General features: G+C 36.5%; 2 protein-coding genes and 1 pseudogene across 11 annotated transcripts in view; 1 reads left to right on the top strand and 2 right to left on the bottom strand.

Moving 5' to 3' along the window:
• The window catches only part of LOC136853181 (enhancer of polycomb homolog 1-like), a 120,887-nt gene extending 112,608 nt beyond the window's left edge, over window positions 1-8,279 (bottom strand). For 2 of the 5 annotated variants that reach the window (XM_067128530.1, XM_067128537.1), the window contains exon 1: window positions 7,629-7,961. In XM_067128530.1, coding sequence (XP_066984631.1) covers window positions 7,629-7,775 — 147 coding nt within the window. In that variant the 5' untranslated portion in view covers window positions 7,776-7,961. Of the gene's footprint in view, window positions 1-7,628; window positions 8,046-8,144 lie in introns of those variants that run through there. The other 3 variants (XM_067128556.1, XM_067128547.1, XM_067128561.1) reach the window with 3 other exon arrangements.
• LOC136828102 (uncharacterized) lies at window positions 4,126-7,383 on the bottom strand (annotated as a pseudogene).
• LOC136853203 (uncharacterized) overlaps window positions 8,041-22,440 on the top strand; it is a 38,941-nt gene continuing 24,541 nt past the window's right edge. Inside the window, exons 1-2 of one of the 6 annotated variants that reach the window (XM_067128611.1) lie at window positions 8,041-8,185; window positions 9,437-9,484. Coding sequence is in view for 1 of the 6 variants with exons in the window: in XM_067128576.1 (XP_066984677.1) it covers window positions 21,688-21,750 (63 nt within the window). In the remaining 5 variants the exon portion in view is untranslated. Of the gene's footprint in view, window positions 8,186-9,436; window positions 9,485-18,238; window positions 18,397-21,599; window positions 21,751-21,801; window positions 21,941-22,440 lie in introns of those variants that run through there. The other 5 variants (XM_067128614.1, XM_067128576.1, XM_067128598.1 and 2 more) reach the window with 5 other exon arrangements.

The following is a 22,440-nucleotide window of genomic DNA, read 5'->3' as shown; positions in this document are numbered from 1 at the left end:
ACTGTAGTCCAAAGAGTAGTAGTTAATATTCTCTAATTACAAAAACACACAAAACTACTAGACACAAAAACTGATTCTCCTTTTGAAAAAAAAAAAAAAAAAAAAAAAAAAAAAAAAAAAAAAAAAAAAGTCTCCTGCTTAAGTAAATTTCATAAGAAACAAATATGTATCTAGAACCACAACGTGTTTCATATATGCCATACCAAGTATCTGTCCTGCATATTCAGTAGAAATTACAGATCATACTGTACTAGGCTATATTGTATACGTTAACGAAATGTGCTGACAAATGCAAATAAGTATGTTAAAAGAGCAATAAAAATGTTCATAATCATGATGAACAATTCAACCTGCCAATACTCAGCCTAACTGTATTCCATATGGTGATATTAAACATGATAAATTTCAAGTGGTTAGACCTTGTCATACATTAATCACAAAATTTTGCCATAAAATTCTATTACACATTCATTTCCCAAAACACCATAGGCATTACAGGTTGGCTAATAAAGCTGAAAACATCTTATTATTAGCCACATACAATAAAGCTTAAAACCTAAAAGCTTTATTTGAAATCTTTTCAAAACTAAATTTACAGCAGTACACGTAGTTAAATTCTCTGAGAAAACCCACTGATGCACTATTGCCAACCCTGTAATCAGCTTACATGTACCTCAGCTTACGCTTTTCTCTGGGAGGCTTATTTTATATCACGAGCATAGTACAACTAAGGTACAACTAAGCAATACCCTTGATGGAAATTACTAAAATTGGCTAAGGTTTTGATAAATTAGGGAAAGGAACTAATGTGAATCTGCTACGCACTCCAATCACCCACTCTTCTAACACCAACTCTAAGATGCTCAATGATGTTGAGCCAGTTCTTATTAGAGTTCCACTGACAGCATATCATACTGCTGTCAATCATTTCATTGTTGAATCAAGAAAGGTATAGTAAAACACTCTATAAACCTTTGTACTCCTACCCTAAAACACAACTCAATATAATCAAAACAAAGTCAAACAATATGCAATTTGGCAACCGAAACATATGGCAATAATGCATTACCAAAACATATTTACTGTGTCAAGTGACATTTATTCAATACTCTCAATGTCATAAGCTGTCTACTTTACAAATACCCTGTACAGCATGAACACAATAGTCACATTAAGAACCAGGTTACATTGTAAAGAAATTAAGAAAAAAAAAAATAAAAAAATAAATTTAGGGAATTGCAGATTAGGCTATATACTGTATGACATAAACCAATACTCTTCAAAATTTCCTTTCAAGCTAAAAAAAAAATATGCACCTCAAGGAATGCATCCCCACACTTTTAGCCTATTTATGACATGTCAAAGCCTATAGGCTACAGTGTATCCTATTCAAATCAACAGCATTTTACTAAAAATTTCAAGAAATGTGTAGGCACTGCATAGATAATGCAATAATACAAGAAAGAATCCTCGTTCTCAATTAGCCTAATCTCATACAAATTGATCAACTATAAATGTGAACCCAAAAAATAATCCAAACACTTATACAGCATAGCTGAAAAGTTTGTCACATGTATGTGTGGGAAAATATTAAATGGAATACTGACCATGGATAAGATATAACATTATCTAAAAGCAGCTAAAACTGTCAAATATGGTATAAAAAAGTATACATACCTATGTAAATGTAAAGAAATTTCCAATATACTGTACTGCACTGTTATATGCTATACCACAGTACCTACATGTAATATATCCCAAATGTTATTTATATGTCTGTTGAAGAACAATTTTAAGTAGGATACCCAACGTACTATTAGGCAACTGCTAATATCTTCAGCATAGATAAACAATTGCTAAACCTTCTGCACATAAATGGTTCTAATTTTCCTAACTGTAACTAAATTTGTCTCAGTATTTTTAAGGAATGTTATTACTGATATAGTTTAATAACCTTAAAAGCCTCCAATTACCTATGGCAGTACTAATTAACTAAATGTTCCAATTCGAAAACAAAAAATTACAATACAGTGCCAATTACTCCTATGATTTATCTTATGTAAATAACTTTAACCCAGTATAAATAACAGACAAAAAATGAGTAGATTCAATGACACCACACATAGACTTGTGATTAGGCTATATGGTAAATAATCCTGAGAATTACACAAGTTTGAACTAACTCCGCTGACAGAGAAGAAAGATAATGTCCTTGAGCACTCCCTCTTTCTATTGCACACCTTTCCCTTAATCAAAGCTGCCTCCAAAGGTCCTGGTGCAATTTCTTTCACTGTCTTTACCAACTATAACCCTAAAAATATTACCAAGATAAAAGCGACAGCAATGATTTGACATTCCTAAAGTTAGAATAAAAGAACAGTAATATTATGATACATGAACCATATATTTTATTAACTGGTGTTTTATGCATTTATGACAATTACTGTTGGTGCAAATCACTCATTTTTATCCGTAACCCTTTTATCTGCCAGTGGGAAACTAAGGTTTTCAGAGGGGAAGACCCATTAAAATCCTCTAAATGAGTGCACTACACCAATAGGAACTGCCTAAAATGCATAAACCACAGGATAAACCATAAGAAGAATGCATGGCTCATGTACTTAATTCAATATCATCCACAAAATATGTTATAAAATGGACGAAGATGTAACAAGATCAATGACAGGGATGCATCCTAATCTAAGCTACTGGTTCCTCACCTGGCTAGGAGCAAAAACTCTTACCTAACCTAACCCAGAGTGTCATAGGTGCTCTAAAACACATCGACACATCCAAACCTTACCTTGGCTAACATAACCTTACCTGGTGGCCCTTTTGGTCCCCCAAAAGTGAAATACCTCAGCTAAAGCACCATAAATAATATTAGTGAAATACATGAATTCATCAAAACCTAAACCTGCACACTGAGTCCTAACTGGCAGGGGGCCACTATACACAATATACTCCTTACCTTAACCCTTTACTGCCCAATTTTTTTATTAAAAAAAAAATTTTTCTCCCTTTTCAAGAGTTTCATATAGTACCAATATATACTTATATATATGTTTTTTTAATTATTTATGTTATTATTACAAAATTAGAATTAGTGGACTAATTAGTCTAGTCGGGCATCAGAACAGCCAATCCGTTCTACAGCTTTAGCAATAATATTCTAAAAACATAAATTATCATCAAACTATATACTGTACTTGTTTTATATTTTGATTCATATTTTATTGTAGAAAGTTCATAGCCTACATGAATTAAATGCATAAATGAGAAAAACTAGCTGCTTACTTATCATTACTTTAGACAAAAGACTGAAAATAATCAATTAGTAATTTAGTCTTTCAAATTTTTGCCTTGTAATTTTCCTTGAAATCAGAATGTAATTGAATAATTTAAAAAGGTTATGACAATAATTGTAATGATATATACTGATTAACTTCTTTATATACATGCTTCTGCTTTGAATGGGACACTAATACAAGATGTGAAAATCCTTATCATCTCATTCCCTACTTATGGTGTGTGGAGTTTTGAGAAACAGCTGTTGTTCTTATTGAGACACAAGTTTACTTTACATTTCATGCACAAAATATTTGTTTTTCTTTTACATCCTGGATTCTTGCAAATCCTCCTTATATCATCAACACTTGGGAAATGTCCTACAGGAATGGATTTATCAGGAATTGCCTGTGCAGGTCGTCCTACCTTTCGATTTTTACTTTTACCCTCTAGGCTTGATGGCCTGCCTCTTTTTAGGTTTTCTGAGGACTTTCCTCTTTTCATGAAAGCAAATGCAACTTTCAGTTTGAAGAATGCAAGGGGAAGGATATCTGGCTTTGGTACATGAAGATTTCCAGCATCATGTCGATAGAGTAGCCAGCTAGCCTATTTACTATTACCATATCGAATCATGTGGAAAATAAGACAATGGTAGTATTTCTTGGACCTTATAGTTACCCTGTATAGGGAAATAAGGCAGTCTGCCAAGTCTACTCCCCCCACTGACTTGTTATACTTGATGTCAAGGAAGTTTTACATCAGTCCTACATTTGAGTTTCCTGTCATACCTGGACACCTTACTGATGGGATTGGCTTTTGCAAAAGTTGACATAATATTCACAACTTTAGTATCATACCACTTGTTGTAACCTCACATCCTTCACCTGTACTTCTTAGCTCTTCATACGAACCTCTACCTTTTTTCATTAAAGCTTTCTCAGCATCCTTCGAATTCTTTATTCCTGGCAAGCAAGGAACACCCAATGTTCTGCAACACCAAATACCCCTGGTAGACAGCTGCTGCATTAGTGGCATAGAGGTAAACCAATTATAAAAGAATAAAAGATGGTTGCAGTTTGTAGGGATTACTTGAGCTAAATGTAACACACTACAGTATTGGTACTAGCACCAGGGACAGGAACATTTTGATCATTGACTGGATCAATTTTCCTGTGCATGGTATAAAATCATATGTTATACCCTGACTGTCTGCAAGAACCATAAACTTATACCCATATTTATGCGGTTTACTGGGTAGGCCTATATACTGTTTGAAACTGCTATCTCCCTTGAAAGGAGCAAGTTGTTCATCAATACAAAGATTTTGAGTCATCGGGATTTGCTGAAACTTGCTTCTCAGTTTATCAACAAGGGGGCGGACTTTGAATAACTTGTTCCTATTTCCTCTGGAGTTTGAATCGAGGATCGAATTATCAACAATAAGAAATTTGGATTTTATTTCTTCCCATCTGTTACGACTCATAACATCTGCAGCAATTTCTCCAAGAGGACCTAGCTGGGTTGACCAATTCATTCTGATATTAGGAAATTTACTTAATGAAAAATAGATACTGTGCTCAAACCCGACCATTCTTCTGGTTCATTACGGTCAACATTCCAAATTTCTGGCAGCTAATTTGTGCAGTCTTCTTCATAGATAATAGATTTTGGAATATCTAGACAAAGAGGTAATGTAGATAGTCATAAAAAGTATAATAGTGCTAAAAATATGTGATGATAGTTAGTATGTGGTGGTTGCTGCGGTGGTGGTGGTAGTTGCAGCTTTGGCAGTGGTGACAGTGGTGGTAGAGATGTTGGCAATGATGTCAAACAATAATTTGTGTACATAACAATCTCTATATTTGAGTATATCAAGTGATATATTGTAAGAAAACAAGGTCTTTCTTTGCTATAACCAGTTGGACTAATTAGGCCTATAATTACCAAGGCTCAGATGTTCCCAACTGGACTAAAAGGTCCACTAATTAGAAACAATAATAAAACACAAAGCAAATAGTATTTACATGTTATTTTGCATTTATATGTAAGGTAATATACACATTTATCAAGAAATAATTTTGAGATAACTCTACTTACTTTGTATTTCATCCATTTTGGACAAAAAATGTAGTATTGAGGATAACATCAACACATCCTCATCCTCTATAAGATTGTTAATACTTGTGCTGATGTTGGTGATAATAGGCGGAAACAGTCAGGAGGAAGAACTAGTAATAGGACAAATTAGTCCATGTAGGCAGACTAGCCTAAGTTATCAAGCCATAATAACAGCATTACACATGTATTTTAATTAGTGGACTAATTAGTCCGCTTGAGCAGTAGAGGGTTAAGGTTGGAGGGTACCTCCTTTCACGATCCCATTACCTTAATTCAGCTAGGAGAGGCATTTATCAGCGGAAGGGATTACAGTAATAGTCTTCCGAATAGATAATGGTTTAAAGAATTGATCTGCATACAAGATGAATGAAAGTTTGAGCCTATGTCATCTGAATTACTAATATATATCAGGTGTTAAAAATGGCATACGAAAACATTCAGGTACTTTAGTATAGAAAGTATTTTTAAAACAGCATCAGTACTTATGCACAGGGCACACACTGTAAGCACCTATCACGTTCCATGTAGGCTACAAGAGTTAAAGAGCATAATTCCAAAACAACAACAATGGACTTAAAAAAAAAAAAAAATAAATAAAAAAATAAGCAACCTATGCAAAAAATTACAAGTTATTATGCAACCAACCCTACCTCCCCTATTCAACCATATGACAGAAAAATTAGTGTTGGCAAGGGATTAAAATTAAAGTACCATGGCAAGGGATTAAAGTACCATAGTATCACCAAAAGAGCAAAATAATCTTCAGCCAAAGTGAGCTTCCTACTACAGTACAGGCTATATAAAAAATATAAGATGCCCCATTCACCCCCAAAAAGAGTGAGAAAGTTTGATTTGATTATAATAGCTTGATTACATTTAGAAGTTGGGAGAACAATATTTTTCTCAGAAAAAAATAAAAATTTCAACATGACATAGGCCTACATAATTAACAAAGATTTAAAATGACTGAATTTGTATATTCAACTATTTGGGGACAATAATCCATTTAAATAATAGCCTTATAAAGTCTTTGTACATCTACCTTCTCATATAGCCTAATAAATTTAGTTTATGATAAACTACATAGGCCTAGGCCTATGTATAATGTATGCCAAGAAAATGCATATATTTATTGATATAGGTTATTTACACATATTACACAGATAAGCTAACAAAAGGGATTATCAAGTTAATTTCTTATGAATAGCCTATATAAAAAAAAGTATTTTCAAACTACAAAAGCACACCCAAAGCATCCTACAAGCACAGGTAACCCCAAAAACTATTTATCTTTAAGACTAACTGCCTTAGTACATTGTATGTTTTAAATTTATTTTTTTATATATTCATCACACAACTAGAGATGTGCCCATTGTATGTGTGCATATAGGCCTATGTATAATTGTATCCAAACATGCATACATGTGTACTTTATGCACAGGCCTATAAATATATAAATACATACTAGACTTGGCTATATGCTGTACAGTATATATACTACACATATATATGTTACATACATACGGTATATATATATATGTATATATTACATAAACAATGTATATATATGTATATATTACATATAAACAATGTATATATAGGTTGCGTTTGTATAGGCCTATATATAGCCTATATGGTGTAAACAGAATATATATTATATATAAACAATGTATATATAGGTTGCGTTTGCATAGGCCTATATACATATGATGTAAACAAAGAATTCCCCCATATAGGCCTACGGGTATTTTTCAAGGACCTTTCTCAAGAGAAGGGCTTATAAAGTTGAATTAATTACTATCAAAATCTGAAGCTTGGAAAAAATATCGGATTAATGTTCCAAAAGATTAAAGATAAATATTCGCCAGTCATGTGTCAAATCTTTGAACGACTGCACCTGTTAAAAACATTCGGCCCCTCCCCCAGGAGCCCCACCCCCACCACCATTCATACAAACGTTTCCTTGACATTATGCATTTTGTCTTATTTTTATTAAATTATCTGGGTGATTTCATGAAAACTAAAGAAAACTGACGCTGTCAGTCTACTTGTACGCACATGAGAGGAGAAAAGAGTGGATATAATAGTTCAAGTTTTAAACTTGGCGGGAGAGACAATGAGTGGGGAAGATGGGGGTGAGGGGGGGAAATCCAATATGGCGGCGGCGCAGGGATCTCCCGTGCTCCCCCAGCCTCGCCTTCTTCCTGTCCATCTTCACTTACCGTTTCTTCCTCCTTTTCCATGCCCGTGGGCATCTGGGGCACCGTTCTGTTGATGGCATTGTAATCGGCGAAGTCGGGAATGTCCTCTTGCATGTACACGGGGATAGGTTTGGAGGCATCGAGCTGCCTGGCGCGGAACTTGCTCATCTTGGCACAGCACAAACATTGATAGCCAACTCCTAGAGTTACCCCCACTTCACTTTTTCACCATATTTCACTAATGCGGGGGGGCTTAGCGGGCCACAGCCCACCACAAAATGGGGGGAAACACCCCTAGGATCCGCTCATGTTGATAATTTCCTCTTTCGAACACACACAAGGGGTCACCGAAAGGAAAAAGACGCGAATTCAAGCAAGTTGGAACCGCAATACGATCATGGCGGTTCTTCACACTCACTCACTCACCCGCACACGCTCTGCGCGCCACAACCATCCACACTACAGCAGCGCCATCACTCGACCCACATCCACACCAACTCCTCCTCCTCCGCCAACTCCAAAAGCCTCTAGCCGTACCTAGACCACTCTTACACTAGCAACCACGAGGACAACCTTAGGTAGGTATCGCTACGAAGGTGCTGCACATAAATTAGTGGTCTCTCTCCTCTGCAACGCGGGTTCGACATCTGTTTCCCCAACCGGTGCGATGAGTGTTTTCATCTCGCATCAACTTTAGATTGAATTACTACACAGCTGAACACCACAAGGAAATTCCTTACTAATCTGAAAGGATTTTCCCGAAATCTTGCTTAAACTGATGAAAGGAATGTTAAATTATTTACTCAAAAAAGGCCAGATACAATTACACATATAAATATTTCTGTGTAATTATAACTGAACTGTATTGAGAATTTAGGGCTTCTGATAATTTGTTATTCTCATTAGTCATTCGTTGACCCTGGACAAGTGGTAACTACTCGGTTCATTTTAAATACTAATGAGGTTAAATCTTGCCCGTTCTAATAAACCCCATTATCAGTTTTAAAAAATTATCTCACGATTGCAGTGTTTCGTGATTTAAAATCACACACTATATATAATTATATATATATATATATATATATATATATATATATATATATATATATATATATATATATATATATATATATATATATATATAATGAAGGCAGGGGAGCACACCAACAGGTCAAGAAAGTCATATTTATTCAATTGCAACGTTTCGAGGCCAACCAGCAGGCATCATTTTCAAGCTACAAGTAATAATACCTAATTTTTTAGTACAATAAAATTAATGACATTATATATATATATATATATATATATATATATATATATATATATATATATATATATATATATATATATATATATATATATATATATATATATATTTGTGTGTGTGTGTGGTTTGGGGAATACACATGGAGAGGAATTCTACTGGGCTTCATTTCATAAGCGATTTCAAATACGCAGAGGGAAAAGGGAGGTGATAACAATTAACATTACGCTCTGATGAAATGCATAAAATCCAGAGTAACGACCAGCTAAAACAGCTTTATCGGAGTGTTGGCATAATGGCCGTAGATTAAAAGAAATTGATTGCTTAATAAATGCTTTACAAGCCTGGTTGTTTTTATGTAAGTTTTCTAACTAAAGTAAATGATGAGTGTGGCGCAGGAATTTGAAGGTTGCAAGTATACACTGAATTGAAGCTTATGAATGAAACGGAGAACTGAGAATTAGAAACTTAAGGAACGATTGTATACATATGTTCTCTCTCTCTTTGAAAATTTTTGTGGGAAATGGCCACTAATCATCATTAGAATAATTATCTATCTCTTCAGGTATGGTGTACGCTGAGCAGCAAAAAACAAAAAAGAAGCAAATATTAGGTCAGTCTTTTAATACTACTTTGTAATTACAAATGACTTATCTCAAGCCAGTTGTGTTGGATTTGTTTGTATAATCTAGCGTAAAAATTATAGTGCAAATAAGAAATAAGTCGGCGTAGAATCTAAGAGAAGAACAAACAGTAACGCCTATTGCATATGCTTAAATCATTGTTATCTCTGGACAAAGGCGTCCATTGTGAAGACGTGTTCAGTCGAATTGTCAAGAGGTCACTTGCAGGCGCTTCTGAATTGTTCCGATACAGTTCGTAATGTGACACAAGAATGAATACGGGAGATTTCATGAAAAAAGACGTTCCGTTAAATTAGCTTAATCATGTATAAAATACCTAATGTATATAAAAAATCAATTCAGTGGTATGCAGTATTTGACCTCTGCACTCATTTAGTGAATTCAGTATGGTAAATGTTTTTAAAATGAATTTAAAGACTTAGAAATAACCAAGAAAAAGAAATATACTAGCAAAGAAAATGTACCACAAAGTCTGTAAAATTCTATGCTCCTACTGGCTGGAAACACCAGGAATTATCGAAAAGAAAGGTAGAAAAACTATTGACCTGGTTTGCAGAGGTGAAGGAATCAGGCGGACATAAGATAAACTTGGATTACACCAGCCTTTCCCGGCTACTTTTGTAGAGACAATGCTTGTCTCGTACATGATATACGCCCCCCTATCGATACAGCAATGGTTTCTACATCTCAGCCGTACGAAATCGCAGTATGCTGATGCAAGCGCGCTGCAGTATCCATCCAGACACATTTTCGAACTCCCATGCACAAACGATGCATGAGAATCAAATTATTGATTGGTTGAAATGGCTGTTATCGGAGCAGCATGCACAAAGCATGATAGTTCCACTCACAGCACAGGATGTGCTTTGTGACCACGCATTGCAGGCATTATTTAAACAGATGAAGGATGTATGTGCGAACAGATATATATATATATATATATATATATATATATACATATATATATAGGAATGGGAAAGAGGTATCAACAAACATCTAATGACTGAGTACATCACTCTTCATACTTTACAGTACGCAGAAACATTGCATAATTCTTAATGTATCTGCTAAACGTATAATTAGAGATCAGGTGAATATGAAGTATTATATATATCAGGTGAAAACGAAGTTTTATAATTATATATATATATATATATATATATATATATATATATATATATATATATATATATATATATATTATAAAATTTCGTTTTCACCTGATCTCTCTAATCATACGTATAGCAGATATATATATATATATATATATATATATATATATATATATATATATATATATATATATATATATATATAATGTATGTTAAATATATAATGTATGTTAAACGGAGGCCTATGCACCCCGCTACGTGATGCTGTTTTCTAGTTCTGGACCTAATTCAGCAAAATACACCTTCTTTTAATTTGTATTTTAAATAAAGACGGCCCATATTTATTATGAAACAAAATTTTGTATATTGCAGTCTCGTTTTGTGGAAGTGTTAAATGGGAATATTTGTTTTAATTAATTTATTATGGTATTTTCACTTACTAACCTAAGCTGCTGTAGCTTCTTTAACTTTCATATTCATATGATGTTATTAACTGCATGTAAAATGTCTAAAAACCAATATAAAGTCATTGAAAAATTGCACATTTAATTGCATTAGGCACCTTTCAGACAGGGTCCGTGGGTCATGGTACTCTTGCTAATAGTGGTAAATAGAGTAAAAATTTTTGCGAGCGTCCAGCCTAAATTGCGACCAATATTTTTGTAAATACAGTGATTTTTGCATTTTTTAAAATCGATAATTAAACAGTAATTCAAGTTTATGTTATGCTCTGTATTGATAATAGCGTTAACCTTCAGAACTAAGGCCGCATATTTTTTCTCGAGTAACATAGCTGGCAGAGTCAACTGGGACGCTGCCATATGATGATCATCGCAATACGTAAAGAAAAGTTATTTTGGAAATCATGAATTACAGTAAGAAAGTAACTTCGAGAAAACTTGAAAGAAATTATATTTAATTATATGGTCCTCTTATTTACATGTCACTCATTCAACATTGTGCAGTTATTAGGTAAAATAAAGGCGTAATTATCGATTTAAACGGCTCCACACCCTAGACCAAGCATCAAATGTCTGATTTTTCATTTCATTGGAAATACATTTCATAAAGCCGCGTAAATAGGATGTAAGGTCTGGAAGATACTGATTTTCAATGACGCAATAATATTATAATTTGACTGAAAGGTTCACGGGCTTGCATGACTTATTTGAACAACAGTGGTATTAGATTATGGAAAAGTTTTAAGATATCATCATCCATTAGTATGTATCATAACTATTATTCCGGATTTCTTGGAAAAAATAATTACGTCCTTTGAATTGTGTTTCAAAGTAAAATTTCAGACACAGTACGAGAACGTCAACCAAAACTTCATGTCCTTGGCAGGTGGGGTTGACAGGCGTATGATAATTACGCTATGTCATGTTGTTATATTTATCAAACGTAAGTTTTAATTTTTATCCATTCACAAAGTTTCTTAATGCCCATAAAACTTACCAGTAAAAATTCAAGATTAAGTAAACTTTTGAGACAATGGCAAAAATTGTCATAATTCTGTAACTGGTATCTTAGCGGCCATTGACTTAATCCTTCTTGCCTACGGTATTAGCAATGGAAACTTTAATAGGAATCGTATTTTAACATTTTAACTTAAAAGTAGGAAATGGCAGACTTGTATGCGTAAATTGCGTTACCACTGATGTAAAGTACAGTAAGCCCATTAATAAACGTAGCACAGATGTCTTGAAAATTTATTTAAAGTAAGTTTGCTGCATATCAATAGCACTGGGAACAGAATTGTTAATATTGCATTGATTAACACGTGTTTGCTTTTAGGAAGAAGCCCAGCAAGCAATTCTTCGCCACGTTCTGGAGTTGGTATAACTTCTTCATAAGTGTCAACTTTGCAGATACGACGGGTGACAAAGAGAATTTTCATTTTCCGTCCCTCTTACCCCCTCCCACCAGCCTCTCCCTAGGAAAGGAGCCCCACCTACCCAAGCTACGGCTTCAAACCCCACCCACCCAGAACCCTCCATACACCCGACACCACAGACATGTCCCCTCCAAACTTCATGGCTAAAACCTAATCGATGTAACATGTCTGTTGCCTTATCATAATCGATACAAGGCTGGATTTTATTACGCAATGCTACTCTGGTACTACTGAGGCAGAAGTGGGATAAAAGGTTGTAATGTAATAAAAGGTTATAATATATATATATATATATATATATATATATATATATATATATATATATATATATATATATATATATATACACACACACACACACACACACACAAAGGGGTAGCGGGTAGAGTGCAACCTTCCGGTTTATCAACAAGTCCTTGGAGGTGAGGCTGCCATCCCCATGCCATTTTACGGGACGTATGGTAGACTCTGGTACCCATTTACAGCTGGGTAGACTGGTAAGCGGTTAGCTGGGAGCAATTCACATGCCTCATTAACATTGTCCAAGCGCTGCACCCCCAGCAGCTTATAAAATCCATTTTATAATGGATAGAGTTCATCAGCAGATCAGAAAGATGGTTCTTCAGGACGCTCGAGTTCACGACGACTAGTTTACCCGAAACAGGGTCACTGAGTCAGCATGGGATCTTTAAGAGCGTAGGTGTAAAGGAAGGAGTGGATAAAAGCAGTGTTTGGTTGAATGAGGAAGGGTTTAGTGAAAGAAAAAACGGAGGCTGTTTAAACTTCAGGCGCTGGATAGACAAAAAAGGTAAGCAAGGGGAATAAAAAAGAAGTCAAGGAAACATTGGGAGAAAAAAGTTGGAAGTAATGGAAATGGAGAGGTAAATTTTAGAAAGTACTCTTGTGAGGAAAGGTATTTATCCCGGACAGAAATAAATGCAAAAAGAAATGATAAGTAAATAGATCTCTGCATACTAAAAGAGCTCAAGATGCAAGTGGTTTTAGTATAAGCGACTACCAAGAAAAAATAACGGGCAAAATTCAGCAGTGAGGGCTTTCACGTTCATTGCGCATCGTCACGGCACAAATTTCTGTATGGAAAATGTACATGTGAAAGTGTAGTCCCGTGTCGACAGGATAAGTTTGAAGAGTTAAACGCAGGGGATTAAAGAGACGTAGATCTGATTGATGTGAATCATGTGGAAGTCACTGTCATAGATGTAAGAAAGGCAACTGAGAGGGTTAATAATGGAGACAATAGGAGGCCATGGGACTACAAATGAGATGCAGCGGTGCACTGGTGATGCTACTCACCTTTGCTAGGTTTGTGGATCACTCTCGGCCTGCCACCTACCATTCCACCATGCTCGAAATGGATACTGGCATCTGTTCGGGTCAAGACAAGGAGTTTGGGATTAGGAATCTCATCTCCAGAGGCTTGATGAGAAACCCCCTCAAAATGTAAAAATGCATACATACATACTGTACATATAAACATACATATATATATATATATATATATATATATATATATATATATATATATATATATATATATATATATATATATATATATATATATATATATATATATATATATATATATATATATGTGTGTGTGTGTGTGTGTGTGTGTGTGTGTGTGTGTGTGTGTGTGTGTGAAAGAGGACATCAACCCAATGCGATATCGCTGAGAGTGTTATTGAAACACGCTCAGAGTCGTTAATCGAATAATTTACACCGATGCGCCAAGACGGAGATTATCCCTTGTTTCCAGAGCTGGGTTCAGCTCGTTTGGAGGGATTCTTGAATACCTGGAGATTAAATTTGCATTTAGACGACAAATTTCGAGAACATTTGCCATCAATACCTCGATCACTGTGATTAAAAGCCAAAAGGGCAGGTCAACTCGGAATTTAATTGTTTAGTTTAGATTATCATAAATGATGATTCCATTCTACCCCACCCCCAACACCTTTCCCCTGAAAATAAGACTGATTCAGTTATAGTTTGCGTGAGGGCGCGCTTTGCCAGGACATGAGAATACGCACACGCTCTCTCTCTCTCTATATATATATATGTGTGTGTATACATACCTACATACATATTATACATACACTCACATACATGCATACTCGCTTCACTCGTGAGATTCGAGTGTTCAGGTGAATTCATTGTGCCTCTGTTAACCTATGTAGTGAATTGTGTGCCTAGTGGTCAGTCGACTGCGCTGAACCGCAGCCACGGTGGAGAGCTGTATAGGGTAGGCAACTTCATCCCCTAAAGGAATTGCTGTAAACCGAAAGGTAAGCTCTACTTAGGCACTCCCTTAAAGGGATGTCTCTAAGCGCTGGTTTGTCGCAACATTCACGGAATTTGCAATAATGCTATGGAAGGAATAAATGCTGACGCCACTTTCATTTGTTTCCACTAATAATATTGACGTGAGAACTACCTTGTGTTTCCCACTGCATTCACTTGCAGAGGGAAACACTAGGTAGTTCTCACGTCAATATGAGCGGAAACAAATTACAGCGGCGCCAGCATTTATTCTTTCCATAGCATTATTGCAAATTCCGTGAATGTTGCTACAAACTAGCGCTTAGAGAGAAAGATGTGTGCATTGCAATGAAGTTATTCTCCATTTATTTCCCGTTTTCCCATAGCTTGCAAAGCTATGACTAGACTTAGCCAAAACCAAAATATTTGAATTGCACTTCTGCTATCCTGTTACTTACCGTTAAATCCTTTTTCCAAGCACATTTGATTTTTGGCTGTTAAACAACTGTATTCCTGTTCAAATGGTCACAGTCCGGAAAATTTTTCCTTATGTCTGCTGCATCCATAATGCAAATGTACTTTTGACATTTCATGCTCTATTTTTCCTTATAGTTTCCACGTATTTATTATCGTTTATTATATATATATATATATATATATATATATATATATATATATATATATATATATATATATATATATTATATATTATATATATATTGAATAAACGTTTCAAGAAGAGGTTCGTTGGAGGACGAAACTGTTGGGCATATCGTTCACTTCTTTCATTTTTTTCTTTGTAAGATGATTACCACTATAATGTATATATATATATATATATATATATATATATATATATATATATATATATATGTGTATGTGTGTGTGTGTGTGTGTGTGTGTGTGTGTGCGCGCGCGTGTCTGCGTGTGTGGATGTTTTTGTAAAGGTTGAAGCAATTCTTTTTCAATCTGATGCCCCTGGAAATGATAGCGATAGCACCTTGGAACACATGATTTTCACTTATACTTCCTACTTTACCGTACTGTAAATAACATTGGAAATTCATTGATATTCTGTTGATCACTGTTGTTGATTCAGGTAAACTTTTCCGTTTGCCTGTCATGCACCGCTCTTGCGTTAGATGTTTTATTTGCTTCCTGAATTGTATATATAAAGTGATTAATTTTCAGGTTGATTCTGATCATGATTCTAGAGCATTATATATATATATATATATATGATACACATAACAGTATATATACAGTATGTGTGTGTGTGTGACAACTTTGGGAGCGTTAAACTCATTATTGGTATATCCGAATTTTACGTATCAGCAGTAGTCTCAATTACACTTAGCAGAAATAAAGTGAAAAAGGAAGCAAACATCCGAAGTAAGAGGTTAACAGGTAACAAGGGGGACACGTAAAAAGCGTAACATTTGCCTTCGTGTGTCCGAGGATGACATGAGTGAGAGAGTGAGTGAGTGAGTGAGCTCTCGTCCGTTCCGACGTCTTCTTTCCAGGTAAGCCGGAACAGATGAGTCGATAGCTCAGGATTTCAATTGCTTAGGCAGCAACTCGACTCTGCGTACTTTTGCATTTTGAAACAGCTTCACGTTGTTGTTTTTGTCCTCGGCCGCATTGCCTATTCCAAATTAGTATTTCAGAAAGCTCGCTCTTGTTGTGGAACACGAGCAAGCTTTACCTTACTGTCTGAAAAACTAATTGTGTAAGTATGTTGCTTCGGCGTAAAGTACAGCCATGAACCTCGGAGAATGGTATAAAACATGGGTATAAAAGTCGATGTCTTTGAAAAACGGTTTTTTCTTTTTACGAAAAAACTAGCCTCTCCTCGCGGGCTGGACTTTCAAATACAGCAGACAATTTTCGTCCCCAAGTCGCTAGTTCTTAAGGTGCAACTTAGCTGAGAGAGGCGTATATTTCGTCCACAGTCGGAGTACTGTACGTCGCAGGTTGTATTATTGCGCACGGATATTTCGATGTGTGATACGTAGTCACTTTACGTGGTAGTGAGCCTTTTCCTAGTCTGGCTAATGGAGAGAGAGAGAGAGAGAGAGAGAGAGAGGCCAGTTGCTTGAGGCGCCAAAGCCTTCACGGAAGCCCTATACCGGTCCGCTGGTCCCCTCCACAGAGGCCTCAAGTTAAGCATCCTATTGGCCTGTGTGTGTGTGTGTGTGTACTTCCACACTACCGTTATTTTCATAAGCAACGACAGCAAATTAGAAAAACTATAAACTTTAAGCATTATGTTAGCGTTTTTGAACGTTAAGTCGTTACCCCGGGGGATGGCTTCATTGAGAAACAAAACAACAGTCACTGCACGTTCCTGCATGAGTTATCGATATGCAATCTGGTAAGACAGGAGTGGCCTTAGGCAGAAACCAGTTTATATGCATCGCGTCATACACTCTTACCTGCGTCAAAGGTGAAATGATTTTTTTTAAATCACCGCAAATTCAGTGACGTTCCAAGACCAAAAGTTAGTCTCATCAGTAGTGTGTGAATCGTCCTCATGCACCATGTACAATTCACGCTAATCGTGTAAACTTTCTTATCTTTCTTAATATGATTCAGGTTTTTTGTCTGTACATTAGACTCATCGGTAAAAATGCACAAACAGATACATTGTTTGATTATGGCCAAATGACACGTGAACTGTGCACTTTGTAAATGAAGAGTAGGACAAGGAATTGATGGTTAGTGGAATGGGCTGCAAATTGAAGGAACCTATAGTTTCATATAATAGGGACGATGTCAGTACATTTACGTCGGTTAGGGTACGCCACAGTGATGAAAACATATATGACGTCATAGTGCCATTGACTGACTGCCCCGATAGAGTATGAATGGGCCCCACCAAGTGCTTTGTGGCTGTGAAAAAAAAATCCCTTTGTGCGGTTTGTCAGCTTCCCGTGTTTACTCTCATTCGCTTCATTGAAAAGAAGGAAAGCGGGACTTAAAATATGTTATCAAGAAAACTGACTTTTACAAAGACAAGCCCGACTGATTGTTGAATTTTTGTAAGGTGACGTTACAACGTTCAGGGTTACTGACGTCGTCCAGTGGCTTTTACAGCAAATGATTTTAGTTAACTCTGACGTCGTCTAGTGAGAGACGGTTACCTCCCGCAAACGGTCTCGTGACGGGTATCATGCGTCACCCTTTCGGAACCGAGTGACAGGAAATGCTTGGGAGAAGCGGAGGAAGTTTGGCCGAACGTGTTATCGGCCAGGGATATCTATTTAATTCTAGCACCTTTCCTAAACGCAGTGTCGTCATAACCTAAGTGACATGCAAGGGTGGTGAAGATGAACGAAATTTAATACACATAAAGCAAATAGCTGAGAACGTGATGTCAATTTCAACTGTTTATTCTCTTACTGACAAATAGGGGTGAAACAACGCTGTTTGTAATGAATTGATTATTGAATAGACCAATTACTGGTTCAGTTCGGGAAACCAATAGGACTAGTGAAAATATTTTTCAAGTCTGAAAGATAAACACCTACATGGAACAACGCAAAGCATCATGAAAGTAGGAAAAATAGCAACATTATGATAAACAATAAATGTAAGCATCAGGTGACTGGTTTAGAGTCTAAATTCGACAAGACTTTTCTTTCGAAATAAAACCAAGTTTTCATTTTAATAACGACAATTTCGAATCACACAATATGTAGTAAAATAAATCAAATTTATTGCAATAAAGTGAGTAAGAGTTGACTAATTTTGGGGGCGTGGGAGAGAGAGAGAGATATAGAGAATTAGAAATTCCTCCGTTAAAGTTAAAACATTTAAAAATATTTTCACCCAGTCATGTAAGAGTACAGTCAAACGTCAAAAAATTATATTTTCCGAAAAAAAAACCTGGAGCAATAATTTTGTATTGGCGTTTTTCTTCAATTTATCTCCTTTCACAATTTACTCTTCATCTCTTTTTCCCGTACTGTCAAATGCCAAGGCGGTAACATAATAAGGATGTGGGAGTTGTCTAAAACCGCTCAGGGCTTCGCGTCGCTGCCAAACGATACAGAAAAGTCAGAGGTAATCAAGATCCAGAGAAGCTCTTCTCTGGATCCTGGTGGTAATGCAGAATAAGTAAAAAAGCTTTGCAGTGTTGCTTTAAGGAGACTGAAGAACGAGATTATGTTCAGTTGTTTCGATTTCTCTTTCAGCGAATTAGCAAATTGTCAGTCCTTTGTATTACAACAGAGTAATGATTTCAAAGGGAAAGGGAATCTGCGGTAAAATATATTTTAACATTTCATGAAAAAATTTTGATACTCCAGAAGTGCCGCAAATGAGGCTTTTGAAAGGGTCTCAGCCACAAGGGCACCCTAGCAAAATCCCATGCTCACCTCTCTTTAATATGGATCGTAGGATCCATTCTGGTCGCAATGCTCGTTAAGGTGAATGGCAGCGCACCTGTCATTTTTCTTATCTCTAGTGATGTCCTTCGGGTTTATTCTCTTCCTCACTCACTTCCTCTCTGCAGTGCCATTTCAGTGTTCCTCTTTGTCCTACTTCACACGAATCAACTTCCTTTCTTGGTCATTTTTCCGAAATCATCCTCTGCCCTGCAACTCGCGTCTGTTGCCGTTACCACTAAACGGATAATCAGAGGGTTGAGTAGGTGAAACTAGTTACGTTTCAATGATTCAAGAAAAAATTATTCCTTCGCTATTTTCTAATTGTTCTATTAACTAACTTAAAAATAATGTTTGGGAATTTGGAAACTGAACTCTTCAGAAGTACCGACATAATCAGACTTTCACGAAGATTCACACCATTATTTCGGACAAGACTGTATGGAACTGTGTGTGTTCTTTAAACGATGCATGTACGTTGTTCCTGCACAGCTTCTCATGATTTGCTCTGTGTATCTACTATACAGTACGGCGTGCATTTTCCGTTATTTTAGATTTTCCTCATAATGTTTTCCTGGTCATGCTGAATAGCAAATTTTACCAGTTTACCAGCAACTCTAATTCTTATTCCAATTATGGACTATTTTATGATTTTCAGGTCTCTAAAGCACTGTAGACCTTACACTTTCGCACGTACCGTTCGGAAATAAGTAACTAACAAGTCTTGCGCCTTCATCATTTCATCACAGCGATTATGTCTAATATTGGAAGTCTCTGCCATCCTTTTGTGTTTCATAAATCCTAAATAAAGTTTCTCAAAAGGCAGGTTTAACGTTCACCTAAGAAAAATAGTCAATCGATATTATAATTTTGAGACATCTGAAGAGTATGGTCGCTGGAGTTGCGGAAATTGCTCCGCTGAAGTTCTTACGCCATGTTAAGTGTTATCGCATTCCCCGTTATTTGCGCAGCAGAGGTTCAGTATCGATATTTTTTGTTCACAACTATAGGAGCCACCTACGTCTAGAGCCGTATTCTTTTATACGTCTCAAAGATTGGTAAGTAAAAATAACTGTAAAGGAAAGCAACCATTTCCACTCGAAAATGTCCCTTTATATATGGTGCATTGCAAGAATAGCTTAACTCATACAAATTTTCACATAATATACGTGATTTACTTGAGCTTTCAGTTGCAGTGGGAAAAGATTTAAAGAAGCAAATGACAGAGGGTCAAAGATTAATTACCCCCAAGTAAGACAAGAAAGAGGAGATGAAGTTGGAAATACGTCATAAGCACGGTCGAGATGCCAACTAGACATTTCCCCTTGGTGAATGTACTTTTTAGTTTTACGTAAAAGAAAACGTTGTGCCGGCTTTGTCTGTCCATCGGCACTTTATTCTGTCCTCACTGTTCTCTGTCCGCACTCAGATCTTAAAAACTACTGAGACTAGAGGGCTGCAAATTGGTATGCTGATCATCCACCCTCCAATCATCAAACACCAAATTGCAGCCCTCTAGCCTTTAAGGTTAAAGCTAGCCATAATCGTGCTTCTGGCAACGATGTAGGATAGGCCATCACCGTGCCATGGTTAAAGTTTCATGGGCCGCGGCTCATACCTAGACCACCGGAAGATAGATCTATTTTCGGTGGCCTTGATTATACGCTGTAGCGGCTGTACGGAAAACTCGACTGCGCCGAAGAAACTTTTGCACATTTTTTAATTGTTTCTTTCTTCGTCTCTGCTAGTCAGGTGTCACTTTGAGTTGTTTTATTGCAAGTTTCTTTTGAGATTAGCAGACAATTAATTTCTATTTGATTACTGACATTTCACATAATGCTGGATGATTCTGTGACTGAATCTACCTCTCGTGAATTCATCAGCAGGTTGCAACTTAGTCTAGAGTTTTATACACTTTATTATGCTCTCATCTCTTGTTCCATGTAATGTATTCATTTATCATGTTATGTGTTTATTAGCATGGTACTTGTACCAACGTCTCATGTTTTACATCTTAATACTCGAAATAAAGGCTCTCAAAAGGGCGCGGTTTGATGTGCCTCTTCAGCGTGGCCAGAAAAGAAACGTTCCTAGGGAGACGAGTCTCGGCTGGACGAAAATAGACACAGACAGACCTACGGTCGAACACACACAAAGACCAAAACGCGCAAATATACGGAGGCACGCTCCCATACCCACGATATTGGATGACAACTCCTCACAAACAAATCAGCAGGTGACAAACAGACGGGGAAAAATGATCACAAAGACAAATTACTAGTTGCAAAGATTCTTGGCATTCGTCTTTTCTTAGCGACGACGAAGAGTGAAAGAAGCCAAGAGTACGCTGCTGGCAATAGTACTACTGTGCACTACAACCCTATTCAAGTAATTGTAGCCTTTGTGTTGACGGCAGAATGATGGTAGGGAGAGGGCGATGAGGATCGAGTAGAGAAGGATGCGTTTGTAGATGGTGTGGTGTAGTGTAGCCAGAAATGAAGGGAAATAAGCCTCTCGTCATTGATGTTAAACAAACGAAGACTTGGGCATGTGCACACGTAAGTATGTCATAATCTGTCGCAACAGTAAACTTGTGCCTGGCGCCTCTGGTAACGTCTATTACGTTGGACGAGAAAAACTCTTCAGTCAGAGAAGAGGGAAGGTTGTGCGCGGGAAGATGGGTGAGATGGGAAACGCAGTTGTACAGTTTCCCCTGTAGACAGCTGTGTCACTTTTTCCTTTAAGCCAGTAAGTGGAAATTATCCTCTTGCCTTTGGGCGAATTTGATTACATTGTTACCTGCACTTATTAAAAGAAAAATGACGGGTGAAGGGGGGAGAAGAATGCATAGGCTACGCGTACTAGAATCTTTCTCGAACAGACAACCAAAAGACAGCTGTCACTTATTGTTCTGCTCAGTTAATAAATCTGGATTCCTCTCCATTTTCTTCGGTATTTATCAGTTCATTCTTAAATAAAGCATTCTTCAGACAGCAGCCGTGTGGCTGTTATTAGCCCAGAACTTGAAGCGCTACGCACTTAGGGTACGGAGACACCTATTTCTTCGATCGACATTTCATACGCAACTACACCTGCAACAGACTCTCTCTCTCTCTCTCTCTCTCTCTCTCTCTCTCTCTCTATGTATATATATATATATATATATATATATATATATATATATATATATATATGTGTATGTGTGTGTGTGTGTGTGTGTGTGTGTGTGTGTGTATTTTTGTGTAAGT

Source organism: Macrobrachium rosenbergii, chromosome 3 (assembly GCF_040412425.1).
Source record: "Macrobrachium rosenbergii isolate ZJJX-2024 chromosome 3, ASM4041242v1, whole genome shotgun sequence".
NCBI classification, from domain to species: Eukaryota; Metazoa; Arthropoda; class Malacostraca; order Decapoda; family Palaemonidae; genus Macrobrachium; species Macrobrachium rosenbergii.
The sequence above is the reverse complement of the archived record's forward strand: the minus strand, read 5'-3'. Positions and strand labels throughout refer to the sequence as shown.